The sequence below is a fragment of the Coregonus clupeaformis genome, chromosome 9, assembly GCF_020615455.1.
Source record: "Coregonus clupeaformis isolate EN_2021a chromosome 9, ASM2061545v1, whole genome shotgun sequence".
Classification (NCBI taxonomy): domain Eukaryota; kingdom Metazoa; phylum Chordata; class Actinopteri; order Salmoniformes; family Salmonidae; genus Coregonus; species Coregonus clupeaformis.
In genome coordinates this window covers 16327920-16341061 of record NC_059200.1, presented here as the reverse complement: position 1 = coordinate 16341061, position 13142 = coordinate 16327920, and the positions used below count along the sequence as shown (strand labels likewise).

Sequence of the window (13142 nt, the reverse complement as noted above, 5' to 3'; positions counted from 1 at the left end):
CGGAGGAAACGCCGTTCAACTGACGACTGAAGTCAGCTTGCAGGCACCCGGCCCGCCACGAGGAAACGCTAGAGTGCGATGAGCCAAGGAAAGTACCCCGGCCAAACCCTCCCCTAACCTGGACAACGCTGGGCCAATTGTGTGCCGCCCTATGTGACTCCCGGTTAATACTGTGATGCAGTGCCTTAGAACACTGCACCACTCGGGAGGCCCCAGTTTAAACTAATTTACATAACATTTACATCACATTTTAAATCTATGCCGCAATGTTACAAGCTGGCACTTAACGATCTATAAACAAGCAGGAAAACGTACATCCAGAGACTGCTTTTCTGGTTGCCGGCGATTTAAGACATGCGATGCCCAACTTCAATCATCACGTGTCCTTCGCCACTAGGGGCAATAAAGTCCTGTTATTCTACCCACAAGCAAGCTTACAAAGGCCCTCCCTCGTCTGCCATTCGGCAAAAACCGATCAAGACTCCCTACTCCTGCTTCCTGTTTACAAGCAGAAGCTCAAACAGGTAGTACCTGTGACTCGCTCCGTTGCGAAATGGTCACCAGAATCAGGGATTATGCTACAGGACTGCTTTGGTAGCGCTGATTTGAAATACAGGTATGTTTCGAGACTCCGCCGATAATATTGACGAGCTAACCACCTCAGTCACCGGCCTAATTAGGAAATGCATGGGCGACCTTGTCCCCCACAGTGAAGGTTCCTGGATTAATACAGAGGTTGGCACTAAAGGGCAGGGCTATGAGCCTGAGGCTATGGCTGAGGACAGGAATACCTACAGGAAGTCCCACTACGACCTCCGCAGATTCATCAAACGAGCAAAAGGGCAATATAGGAATAAGGTGGAATCATGTCACACCGGCTCTGACACCTGAATGTGGCAGGGGCGACAGACCGTTACGGATTACAAAGGAAGACCCAGCCGTGATCTGACCAATGATGTCTCTCTACCAGACAGACTCGACGCATTTTATGCACCCTTTGACAACAACAACATCGTGGTGGGGGTGAGGGCCGCCACCGACCCAGTACATCACTGGGGCCGAGCAACTTACCCCTATACATATCTACCTGTATCACTCCAGTGTCCCTTTACATTGTAGATATAATACTGGAACTGACCCTGTATATAGTATGCTTACTTACTTTCTCTTGTTCAACACACATGAAGCATTGTTGGTCAACAGAAACCGCAGGGCAATAAAGATGGGGCATTTATAATCAGATTATTCCTGCGGTCACCACGCTGCCTTGAAACTTTTAACATGTTGGATAAAGGAATAGATTATGTGATATTAATGCACTTTTTATTATTATTCACCAGATTATTCCTGAGATCACCACGTTGCCTTGGTACACCACCTTAGTGCCTTTAGTCCTGGTGTTGGGAATCACAGCCATCAAAGACCTGGTGGACGATCTGGTGAGTGACTCCATCCTCTCTCTTCCCGCTGGCTGCATCTCAATTCTCCAACCTTCTCCCAAAGTGTGCATTTGTAAACACTCCCCATCATGGATTTATAAGCATAGGATTTGGTGTAAGCGTTGGCGAGAAGTTTTCTTGAAGTATGCAAAAGGGGGGGGGGGAAATCAGGACATGGCCACTGTCCAGACTCTGTTCATTTCACTCAACCACGGTGTCCTACGGATGAGACGGACCAAGAAAAATGTCTCTCTTTCGTTGATGGCATGTGCAGTACACTCCATTTGTGAAGAGAACATTGTGGTCCATTTATCTAGTGCTGAACCCTGGTTGGTGTTTTCCCTTCCTCTCCAACAGGCCCGCCACAGGATGGACAACGAGATCAACAACAGGAAGTGTGAGGTCCTCCTGGATGGCAGGTAATGACTATGAACCATAGAGATGGATAGAGATCACTACTTCGATATAACCAGTTTTAGCATGGGCGGCTCCATTGAGGGTTTACACCATTTTTTAAAATAGTCAACTGGGTGCGACTTCCAATGTTTTTAAGGAAGGATCACATAATTCCGTCCAGGTCATCAGGAGGGATCAGCCAATGAATTACACTTGTGAGCAAACATTCCATAACTGCAGAGGGCAGTAAATCGGCGACCTTGGCTGTATATATTTTCAAACAACACGTTCCAGGTGGCAGTATGCACCCTTTTCAGTTTGTTTACCAACTCCTAGAAGTAATCGAAGAAGAAAATTGACTACGGCGAAATGGAGAGGACCTCGATGGCTCTGCCGACCTCTGACCCCATAATGGGACAGATACAAATAAGCTTTGTCTATCTAAGTCTATGGTCTGAACTTAGAAACTATAACAGTGTTATGTCTTTTTCACAGTGTTGTGGGAACAATGTTCAATTGATTAGATAGGTCATTATTGGTGCTGCAGAGTCTGAATAACAAGGATTCCAGTATGTCGAGGGAGCTCACTGAGGTTTATCTTAGAATGATTGATAGGTGTAATATACTGACTTGGGGTACAAGGTAATACCATCCAAGAAGGGAGTGCCAACTGATGGTTAACAGATGTTGTTGAAGAAACGTGTAAAACATGAAGTGTATAAACTAAGAGATTTCCTTTGTTCAGTAGTTGTGGATGACGAGGCCAAAGCATGTGCCGTTTGTTAGACGAACCACGGTACCGTGTCTATTAACTATTTGTATGAACTCTCCATATAAGTGTTTTAAGTATATTCTTGCATCCTGAATTACTTGATACCTGAGAAACTCAACATAACAGATAGTATTGTGTTCTATATCTGTGGGTCTGGATCTCCACAGTTCCATAGTGCAACAGCATACCATTTTTAATTTCTTAAATCGTTTTTGTTGTATTGTCTGTGCTATGTATCAAGACAAACTTCATGTTTTGAACATCTGAATAGCTGACTGAAACTTCTTTTCCAAACCAGGTTTCAAGTGTCGAAGTGGATGAATATACATGTCGGTGATGTGGTTCGTTTGAAGAAAAATGATCACATCCCGGTAATGTCACACATTTGTTCTCTGGCTATAAACCAAACCAGCCATTTTATATAATTCAGTTACAGTATTTTGATCTATTTGCTTTTCGTTTTCACTCAGGCCGACATTCTGTTGTTGTCCAGTTCAAACCCCAACAGTCTTTGCTATGTTGAAACAGCCGAGCTCGACGGGTAAGATGTTCTCCAATAAATGTTAATTTATGGTTCTGTCCCAAATGGTATCATATTCTCCTATATAGTGCACTACTTTTTTGACCAGTGCCATATGGGCCATTGGTCAAAAGTAGTGCGCTATCCCGTATAGGGAATACAGTGCCATTTGGGACACAGACCAGGTCTTAAAACCTTTTTTTTGTGTGTAATCTGTAATTTCATATTGCGTTTGTCAATAACTACCCCTTAGTGACATGAGAAATTACGTTGCCAGAACGTGCTTTTGTGTAAACATTAAAATGTAGAGGTGAAGTGAGATAAAAAAGGTTTTGACTTGTCACCGGCTGCTTCAGCCTGTAGATTAGATAACTCGTTAGTCAAACAATACTATCAAAAGCCCAGCATGGTTCAGTTAAGGATCAGGTTATTGTCCCTGTGTACAATGTACAGATGTTCCCGTTTTTATATACTGGATTTGTGCCCGAAAAGTCCACTGAAATGTCAATGTACATTATTGTTTTGCAGGGAAACCAATCTGAAGTTTAAAATGGGTCTGAAAGTGACAGACGAGAGACTGCAGGAGGAGCGCCAGCTGGCACAGTTTGATGGTAATATACTGCTGTACTATAAAGTGTGTACTGGCCGCCTTTACTAACAGATAACGTTAGATACTGTACATTTATTTACTTATGTGTGGTGGGTCTTAAGATGAATGCACTAACTGTAAATCGCTACAATCAAATGATGTAACTGTAGATCGCTCTGGAGAAGAGCACCTGCAAATGACAAAAATGTAATATAAAATGTGTGTATTTTGGAGAGGGGGTGGGAGAGAGAATCCCCATTCAGCCATGATAGTGTGTGGTTACTGTTCCCTTGTTTCCCCCATACAGCCATGATAGTGTGTGGTTACTGTTCCCTTGTTTCCCCCATACAGCCATGATGGTGTGTGGTTACTGTTCCCTTGTTTCCCCCATACAGCCATGATAGTGTGTGGTTACTGTTCCCTTGTTTCCCCCATACAGCCATGATAGTGTGTGGTTACTGTTCCCTTGTTTCCCCCATACAGCCATGATGGTGTGTGGTTACTGTTCCCTTGTTTCCCCATACAGCCATGATAGTGTGTGGTTACTGTTCCCTTGTTTCCCCATACAGCCATGATAGTGTGTGGTTACTGTTCCCTTGTTTCCCCATACAGCCATGATAGTGTGTGGTTACTGTTCCCTTGTTTCCCCCATACAGCCATGATAGTGTGTGGTTACTGTTCCCTTGTTTCCCCATACAGCCATGATAGTGTGTGGTTACTGTTCCCTTGTTTCCCCATGCCATGATAGTGTGTGGTCACTGTTCCCTTGTTTCCCCCATACAGCCATGATAGTGTGTGGTTACTGTTCCCTTGTTTCCCCCATACAGCCATGATGGTGTGTGGTTACTGTTCCCTTGTTTCCCCATACAGCCATGATAGTGTGTGGTTACTGTTCCCTTGTTTCCCCCATACAGCCATGATAGTGTGTGGTTACTGTTCCCTTGTTTCCCCCATACAGCCATGATGGTGTGTGGTTACTGTTCCCTTGTTTCCCCATACAGCCATGATAGTGTGTGGTTACTGTTCCCTTGTTTCCCCCATACAGCCATGATAGTGTGTGGTTACTGTTCCCTTGTTTCCCCATACAGCCATGATAGTGTGTGGTTACTGTTCCCTTGTTTCCCCATGCCATGATAGTGTGTGGTCACTGTTCCCTTGTTTCCCCCATACAGCCATGATAGTGTGTGGTTACTGTTCCCTTGTTTCCCCATGCCATGATAGTGTGTGGTCACTGTTCCCTTGTTTCCCCCATACAGCCATGATAGTGTGTGGTTACTGTTCCCTTGTTTCCCCCATACAGCCATGATAGTGTGTGGTTACTGTTCCCTTGTTTCCCCCATACAGCCATGATGGTGTGTGGTTACTGTTCCCTTGTTTCCCCCATACAGCCATGATAGTGTGTGGTTACTGTTCCCTTGTTTCCCCATACAGCCATGATAGTGTGTGGTTACTGTTCCCTTGTTTCCCCATGCCATGATAGTGTGTGGTCACTGTTCCCTTGTTTCCCCCATACAGCCATGATAGTGTGGTTACTGTTCCCTTGTTTCCCCATTCAGCCATGATAGTGTGTGGTTACTGTTCCCTTGTTTCCCCATACAGCCATGATAGTGTGTGGTTACTGTTCCCTTGTTTCCCCATACAGCCATGATAGTGTGTGGTTACTGTTCCCTTGTTTCCCCATACAGCCATGATAGTGTGTGGTTACTGTTCCCTTGTTTCCCCATACAGCCATGATAGTGTGTGGTTACTGTTCCCTTGTTTCCCCCATTCAGCCATGATAGTGAGGTCACTGTTCCCTTGTTTCCCCCATACAGCCATGATAGTGTGTGGTTACTGTTCCCTTGTTTCCCCCATACAGCCATGATTGTGTGTGAGGAGCCGAACAACCGTTTGGATAAGTTCACTGGGACCATGCGCTGGAGGAAGGACCGATTCCCTCTGGATCTGGACAACATGATGCTGAGAGGATGCAGGATCAGAAACACGGATGAGTGTCACGGACTGGTCATCTTCGCAGGTAAATACCTCACACACCTTTCAGAACCAATTGATATGCGCGCACACACACACACACACACACACACACACACACACACACACACACACAAGCATTTCACTGTTAGTCCACACCTGTTGGTTACGAAGCATGTGACGAATAACTTTTTTGATTTGACACACCCACCACACACAGACATCTTTTCAGGTAAATACGTCACACACCTTTTCAAATATTTCACACACCAACAACATGGGCATGCAATAATGTAAATATGCCGTCTTGGACTTCATCTCATGCAAAACCCCTTACTCATCTGTTTGTTGACTGTTTTGATGTAGGCGCTGACACTAAAATCATGAGGAATGGTGGTAAGACCAGGTTCAAGAGGACTAAAATCGATGAATTGATGAACTACATGGTGTACACTGTAAGTGATATTAAATCATCCACTACACCTCACAATATTTCACCCTTTTATGAAATTGAGTCTGTTAACAGCCATTTACATCAGAGCGCGACGTATGTTGAACGCTGAATGAGAGACCTCGGTTTATTGTTTTTGTGTAAAGTTGTGACAGTGTTTGCTCGCAAAGCTTGGTTTATGTATTTGTTTTTATGGATTTTGGATCACATAACGCAGTTATTTTCAGTTGCTGTGACTGCTACTGTCTGTCCCGGGATCCTGCCAGACCAAAAAGTCTTAAGTTGTTTGCCGTAGCTAGCTACTAGCCTAGCTGATAGCTCTCAGTATCAAGCTAGCAGGGTTTGTGTGTGCTGTTTTCGTTCACTTAGTTGAGAATTCCCTGTAAGGAGAGAGACACGGAAACCCAGCTAGCCTAGCTAGCCGGCAGTCTCAAATGGAGGTCGCTATTGAACGTTTTCAACGCTGCAGGAGCTGTTTATTTTTGCTCTATTCCTGGACAATGTGGAGCGCCCGGTCTTTCAATGTATCCACTGTTTGCTTGCAGAGGACTACAGGGGCGAAGTGGCTACTTTTAGCAAACAAGTTAATGAATTTACACAAGCTCCTGAGGAATCCTACACAAGCTACTGGTCAATATTTAGGTCACCCAGAAAATATACCTCTCTGTTGATATCGCATACATTATCAAGCATTTCACACATTATGTAGAAACTAAGAGGTCCTATGTTGATGTAAAGAATATTTGCTGGTGTGTAATGGGGAGCAACCAGACGCTACACTTGACACATTTATGAAATGTCTTACTCCAGTTACTAATAAGCATGCACCCATTAATAAAATGACTGAGAACAAAAATAAGAAACTAGACTATGAAACAAAGATACATTATATAAAGAATGATAGTAAAAAGCTTTGGAGCACCTTAAATGAAATTTTGGGCAAAAAGGCAAACTCGGCTCCATCATTCATTGAATCAGATGGCTCGTTCATCACAAACCCACTGATATTTATACAACTACTTTAATAATTTTTTCTTTGGCAAGATTAGCAAACTCAGGCATGACATGCCAGCAACAAACGCTGACACTACACATCCAAGTATAACTGACCAAATTATGAAAGACAAGCGTTGTAATTTTGAATTCTGTAATGTGAGTGTGGAAGAGGTGAAGCAATTATTGTTGTCTATCAACAATGACAAGCCACCGGGGTTTGACAACTTGGATGGAAAATTACTGTAGATGATGACGAACAATATTGCCACTCCCATTTGCCATCTCTTCAATCTAAGCCTACAAAAAAGTGTGTGGCCTCAGGCCTGGAGGGAGGCAAAAGTAATTCCGCTACGCAAGAATAGTAAAGCCCCCTTTACTGGCTCAAATAGCCGACCAATCAGCCTGTTACCAACCCTTAGTAAACTTTTTAAAATGCAGATACAATGCTATTTTACAGTAAATAAATTAACAGACTTTCAGCACCCTTATAGGGAAGGGCATTCAACATGCACAGCACTTACACAAATGACTGATCGGCTGAGAGAAATTGATGATAAAAAGATTGTGGGGGCTGTTTTGTTAGACTTCAGTGTGGCTTTTGACATTATCGATCATAGTCTGCTGCTGGAAGAACTTATATGTTATGGCTTTACACCCCCTGCTATATTGTGGATAAAGAGTTACCTGTCTAACAGAACACAGAGGGTGTTCTTTAATGGAAGCCTCTCAAACATAATCCAGGTACAATCAGGAATTCCCCAGGGTAGCTATGTAGGCCCCTTACTGTTTTCAATCTTTACTAACGACATGCCACTGGCTTTGAGTAAAGCCAGTGTGTCTATGTATGTGGATGACTCAACACTATACAAGTCAACTACTACAGTGAGTGAAATCACTGGAACACTTAACAATGAGCTGCAGTCAGTTTCAGAATGGGTGGCAAGAAATACATTTGTCCTAAATATTTCAGAAACTAAAAGCATTGTATTTGGGACAAATCATTCACTAAAGCCTAAACCTCAACTAAGTATTGTAATTAATAATGTGGAAGTTGAGGAGACTAAACTGCTTGGAGTAACCCTGGATTGTAAACGGTTATGGTCAAAACCATTCGAGGCTTCTGAGGGGAGAACGGCTCATAATAATGTCTGGAAGGGACCAAATGGAATGGCATCAAACACCTGGAAACCATGTGTTTTTATGTATTTAATACCATTCCATTGATTCCACTCCAGCCATTACCATGAGCACGTCCTCCTGTGGTCAAAACATATTGAAGCAACAGTAGCTAAAATGGGGAGAGGTCTGTCCATAAAGCGCTGCTGTGCCGCCTTAACGACAATCTCAACAAGGCAGGTCCTACAGGCCCTAGTTTTGTCTCACCTGGACTACTGCCCAGTCGTGTGGTCAGGTGCCACAAAGAGGGACCTTGGAAAATTACAACTGGCCCAGAATAGGGCAGCACAGCTGGCCCTTAAATGTACACATAGAGCTTACATTGATAATATGCATGTCAATCTCTCATGGCTCGAAGTAGAGGAGAGATTGACTTCATCACTACTTGTTTTTGTAAGAAGTGTTGACATGCTGAATGCACCGAGGTGTCTGTTTTTAAACTACTAGCACACAGCTCAGACACCCATGCATACCCCACAAGACATGCCACCAGAGGTCTCTTCACAGTCCCCAAGTCCAGAACAGACTATGGAAGGCACACAGTACTACATAGAGCCATGACTACATGGAACTCTATTCCACATCAAGTGACTCACAGAAGCAGTAAAATCACAATAAAAAAATACACCTTATGGAACAGCGAGGACTGTGAAGAGTCACACACACCGGTACAAACACACACACACATACACACAATAGACAAATATACATGGATTGTGTGTTGTAGAGTAGCGGCCGGAGGGCACACTCTTAATGTATTGTGAAATCTGTTGTAAAATGTATTTTAATGTTTAAAAATTGTATTATAAGGTACATTACTGCCTTATTTTTTGCTGGACCCCAGGAAGAGTAGCAGCTGCTCCGTAATAAATACAAATAGAGATGGAAAAATAGAGCGAGTGGAAACACTGTCGAAAAGCTGATTCAATTCCTTCTCTTCCCCTCTCCAGATCTTTGTAATCCTGGTCCTGTTGTGTGCTGGCCTGGCCATCGGAAACACCTTCTGGTATGAGGAGGTAGGCAGCAAAGCCTGGTATCTGAATGACGGTAAGGACCAGACTGCTTCTTACAGAGGTTTCCTCAGCTTCTGGGGATACATCATCGTGCTCAATACCATGGTGCCCATCTCCCTCTACGTCAGGTGAGTATAGAAATAGAATCAAAGACGCATTGACTTGAATAGGGATACCTGTTCTAATAATGATGTGTCTCTGGGTGAGTCACTCTCAAACCCAGGCAAGTGTTCAGTAGGGCACGTCGTAGCAAAACTTTTTGCAACGGAAAACAGAAATCGGTGTTCTTATTGGAACAAGTTTGTGTAGAACTTCGCTGTTTTTATTCTGTTTCAAAACGTTTTCTGCCTACTGCACACGACCAATCTCTTTATTGTACCGTCTACCACCTGCTTTTACAGAGGGCTTTATTTAGTCAAAGAATCAGAACTGTCATATTATCTCTTAGTATCTAGTATCCTAACACCCATGTACCTGAGGTAGTAGTAATAATAATAATGAATTGAGTCATGATGAGAGTATTTCAGGTCCCCCCTTACAAAATAGGTTTCTAATCAAGGGTCTTTCCTGATTTTTAAATAAAGGTTAAATATATTTCCAATTTCCTCTGTCCAGTGTGGAGGTGATTCGTTTGGGCCAGTCTAAGTTCATCAACTGGGACCTTCAGATGTATTACCAGGAGAAAGACACCCCAGCCAAGGCCCGCACCACCACCCTCAACGAACAACTGGGTCAGATCGAATACATTTTTTCAGACAAAACCGGTACCCTCACACAGAACATCATGGCCTTCAAGAAGTGCACCATCGCTGGACGCACCTTTGGTAAGACTAATTGTTTTATCCTGGCTATAATGTAGCCTGGTGTTCCCAGATCTGATTGTGCTGTCATTGTCAAGGTTGTTGTCATTGCCAAATGACCATTTAAGGTCTGGTACCTCAAGTCTTGCTTGAATGGACATCATGGTCAACTCTGCATTGTTTTGAACTAAACAGATTTCACCTGTAAACATTGTTTAGAAGCTTGTGTTATGACATGATTATTCATATATTTTCATTTTTCAGGTGACCCTACTAATTCTGAGGGTGTAACTCTGGATCGTGGAAGGGTACATTTGACAAACTGTGTTTTTATTCAGATTGACACATACAGTGCTTCATCTATGGCGTTGTCTTGATGGTTATTTATTTCCCCCTGTCCTTCACAGCCAGTGGACTTCACCTGGAACAAGCACGCGGACAGGAAGTTTGAGTACCTGGATCATTCCCTGGTGGCCTGCATCCAGTCCAAGAAGGACAAAAACGCCCTGGAGTTCTTCAAACTGCTGTCTCTCTGTCACACTGTCATGGTGGAGCAGAAAGAAGGTGAGACACCTGCATAGTGTTGATAGAGGTCAAAGTTCAATCAACTGCATAGTGTTGATAGAGGTCAAAGTTCAATCAACTGCATAGTGTTGATAGAGGTCAAAGTTCAATCAATAATTGGCTGATTTATTGATGGTCAGTTCAGAAATCACTGATCACACACATACAGTATGTGATAGTCCTGTTAATTGAACACACCTAGGAAGACTAGGTGGCCTTCCTTTAGAGTACCATGGTGCTGTGGCCCCAGACTTGATGTGCGTCTGTTGTCTTCAGATGAGTTGGTGTACCAGGCAGCCTCTCCTGACGAGGGGGCTCTGGTGACGGCCGCCAGGAACTTTGGTTTTGTGTTCCTGTCCCGTACCCAGGACACCATCACCATCAGCGAGATGGACCAGGAGATGACCTACGAGATGCTGGCCCTGCTCGACTTTAACAGCGACCGCAAACGCATGTCCATCATCCGTGAGTGACTGTTTTAAGACTGTGACCATGGTGTCCCTTCGTGGGTTGTAAAGCTCTGGGAAGTTCTGAGGTTTATTGGAAGTCCTAGTTGGAGGATTCCCTCTCTGCTTATTCCTTGATGACTTGGAAATCTTCAAACCGACCTGGATTTTTGGGACCCATCTACCTAACATGCAGTCTTCTCTCTCTCTCTCTCTGACAGTGAGGTTCCCTGACGGTCGGATCCGTTTGTACTGCAAAGGAGCGGACACGGTCATCTACGAACGCCTCTCTCCTAACTCCAGATACAAGGAAGTGACCCAGACTGCTCTGGACGTAAGTCACTGATGTCTTTTTAATAGGCTATATGTACTGGATGGTTTTCAGTCTATGTAGAGTAGTAGGGGCCAGACTATGAAGCACTTGTGTGGTTGTATTTTGAGCTAGGACATTCTAGACTTTTTTGGTTGGTCACTTATTGAATGAAGCTTGGCTCCAGTAGTTTCACAATGGTGAAAATGCACCTTTTTATATATCCCCCTGTACCTGTGTATTCATTGGTTCTCATTCAAGTAATTCCATCCTGTGCACGTCTGCCATATGTGCCAAGATGTTCAAATAAACCTAAACCAAAAAAAAAAAACCTTCTCTTCCGTTGTAGATCTTTGCTAACGAGACTCTCCGGACCCTGTGTCTGTGCTATAAGGACATCAGCGAGCAGGAGTTTGATGCCTGGGCTAAGAAGCACAAGGCCGCCAGTGTTGCTATGGGCAACAGGGAGGCTGCTCTAGACAGAGTGTATGAACAGATTGAGAGCAACCTCATGGTAGGACGCTCTCCCATTACTGCTACAGATAATGATAATGAGCTAAACAAATGTGTCAGTTAAATCTAGGGCCTATTTTTAAAGGACTGATTCACTGAAATCTATGTCATATCTTTTTGGGTAGTAGAATACGGTGCATTCGGAAAGTATTTAGACCACTTGACTTTTTCAACATCTTGTTACGTTACAGCCTTATTCTAAAATTGATTAAATTGTTTTTTTTCCCCTCATCAATCTACACACGATACCCCATAATGACAAAACAAAAACATTTTTTCAGAAATGTAGGCACATTTATTCAAAATAAAAAATTATCACATTTACATAAGTATTCAGACCCTTTACTCAGTACTTTGTTGAAGCACCTTTGGCAGCGATTACAGCATCGAGTCTTCTTGGGTATGACGCTACAAGCTTGGCACACCTCTAGTTGTCGAGTTTCTCACATTCTTCTCTGCAGATCCTCTCAAGCTCTGTCGGGTTGGATGGGGAGCGTTGCTGCACAGCTATTTTCAGGTCTCTCCAGAGATGTTCGATCGGGTTCATGTCCGGGCTCTGGCTGGGCCACTCAAGGACATTCAGAGACTTGTTGAGAAGCCACTCCTGCGTTGTCTTGTCTGTGTGCTTTGGGTCGTTGTCCTGTTGGAAGGTGAACCTTCACCCCAGTCTGTGGTCCTGAGTGCTCTGGAGCAGGTTTTCGTCAAGGATCTCTCTGTACTTTGCTCCGTTCATCTTTCCCTCGATCCTGACTAGTCTCCCAGTCCCTGCCACTGAAAAACATCCCCACAGCATGATGCTGCAACCATCATGCTTCACTGTAGGGATGGTGCCAGGTTTCCTCCAGACGTGACGCTTTGCATTCAGGCCAAAGTGTTCAATCTTGGTTTCATCAGACCAGAGAATCTTGTTTTTCATGGTCTGAGAGTCCATTAGGTGCCTTTTGGCAAACTCCAAGCGGGCTGTCATGTGCCTTTTACTGAGGAGTGGCTTCCGTCTGGGCACTCTACCATAAAGGCCTGATTTGGTGGAGTGTTGCAGAGATGGTTGTCCTTCTGGAAGCTTCTCCCATCTCCACAGAGGAACTCTGGAGCTCTGTCAGAGTGACCATCGGGTTCTTGGTCACCTCCCTGACCAAGGCCCTTCTCCCCGATTGCTCAGTTTGGCCGGCAGCCAGCTCTAGGAAGA

At 44.0% G+C, this 13142-nt stretch overlaps 1 protein-coding gene across 1 annotated transcript in view; it reads left to right on the top strand.

Annotated features, from left to right (window-relative positions):
* LOC121573380 (phospholipid-transporting ATPase IC) overlaps positions 1 to 13142 on the top strand; it is a 54407-nt gene that overhangs the window by 17966 nt on the left and 23299 nt on the right. Inside the window, exons 5-18 of the mRNA XM_041885317.2 lie at positions 1341 to 1439; positions 1797 to 1858; positions 2906 to 2978; positions 3078 to 3148; positions 3656 to 3738; positions 5575 to 5733; positions 6054 to 6142; positions 9261 to 9451; positions 9939 to 10147; positions 10388 to 10431; positions 10531 to 10687; positions 10964 to 11152; positions 11355 to 11467; positions 11793 to 11957. Of these exons, the coding sequence (XP_041741251.1) occupies positions 1341 to 1439; positions 1797 to 1858; positions 2906 to 2978; positions 3078 to 3148; positions 3656 to 3738; positions 5575 to 5733; positions 6054 to 6142; positions 9261 to 9451; positions 9939 to 10147; positions 10388 to 10431; positions 10531 to 10687; positions 10964 to 11152; positions 11355 to 11467; positions 11793 to 11957 (1704 nt within the window). The remainder of the gene's footprint in view (positions 1 to 1340; positions 1440 to 1796; positions 1859 to 2905; positions 2979 to 3077; positions 3149 to 3655; positions 3739 to 5574; positions 5734 to 6053; positions 6143 to 9260; positions 9452 to 9938; positions 10148 to 10387; positions 10432 to 10530; positions 10688 to 10963; positions 11153 to 11354; positions 11468 to 11792; positions 11958 to 13142) is intronic.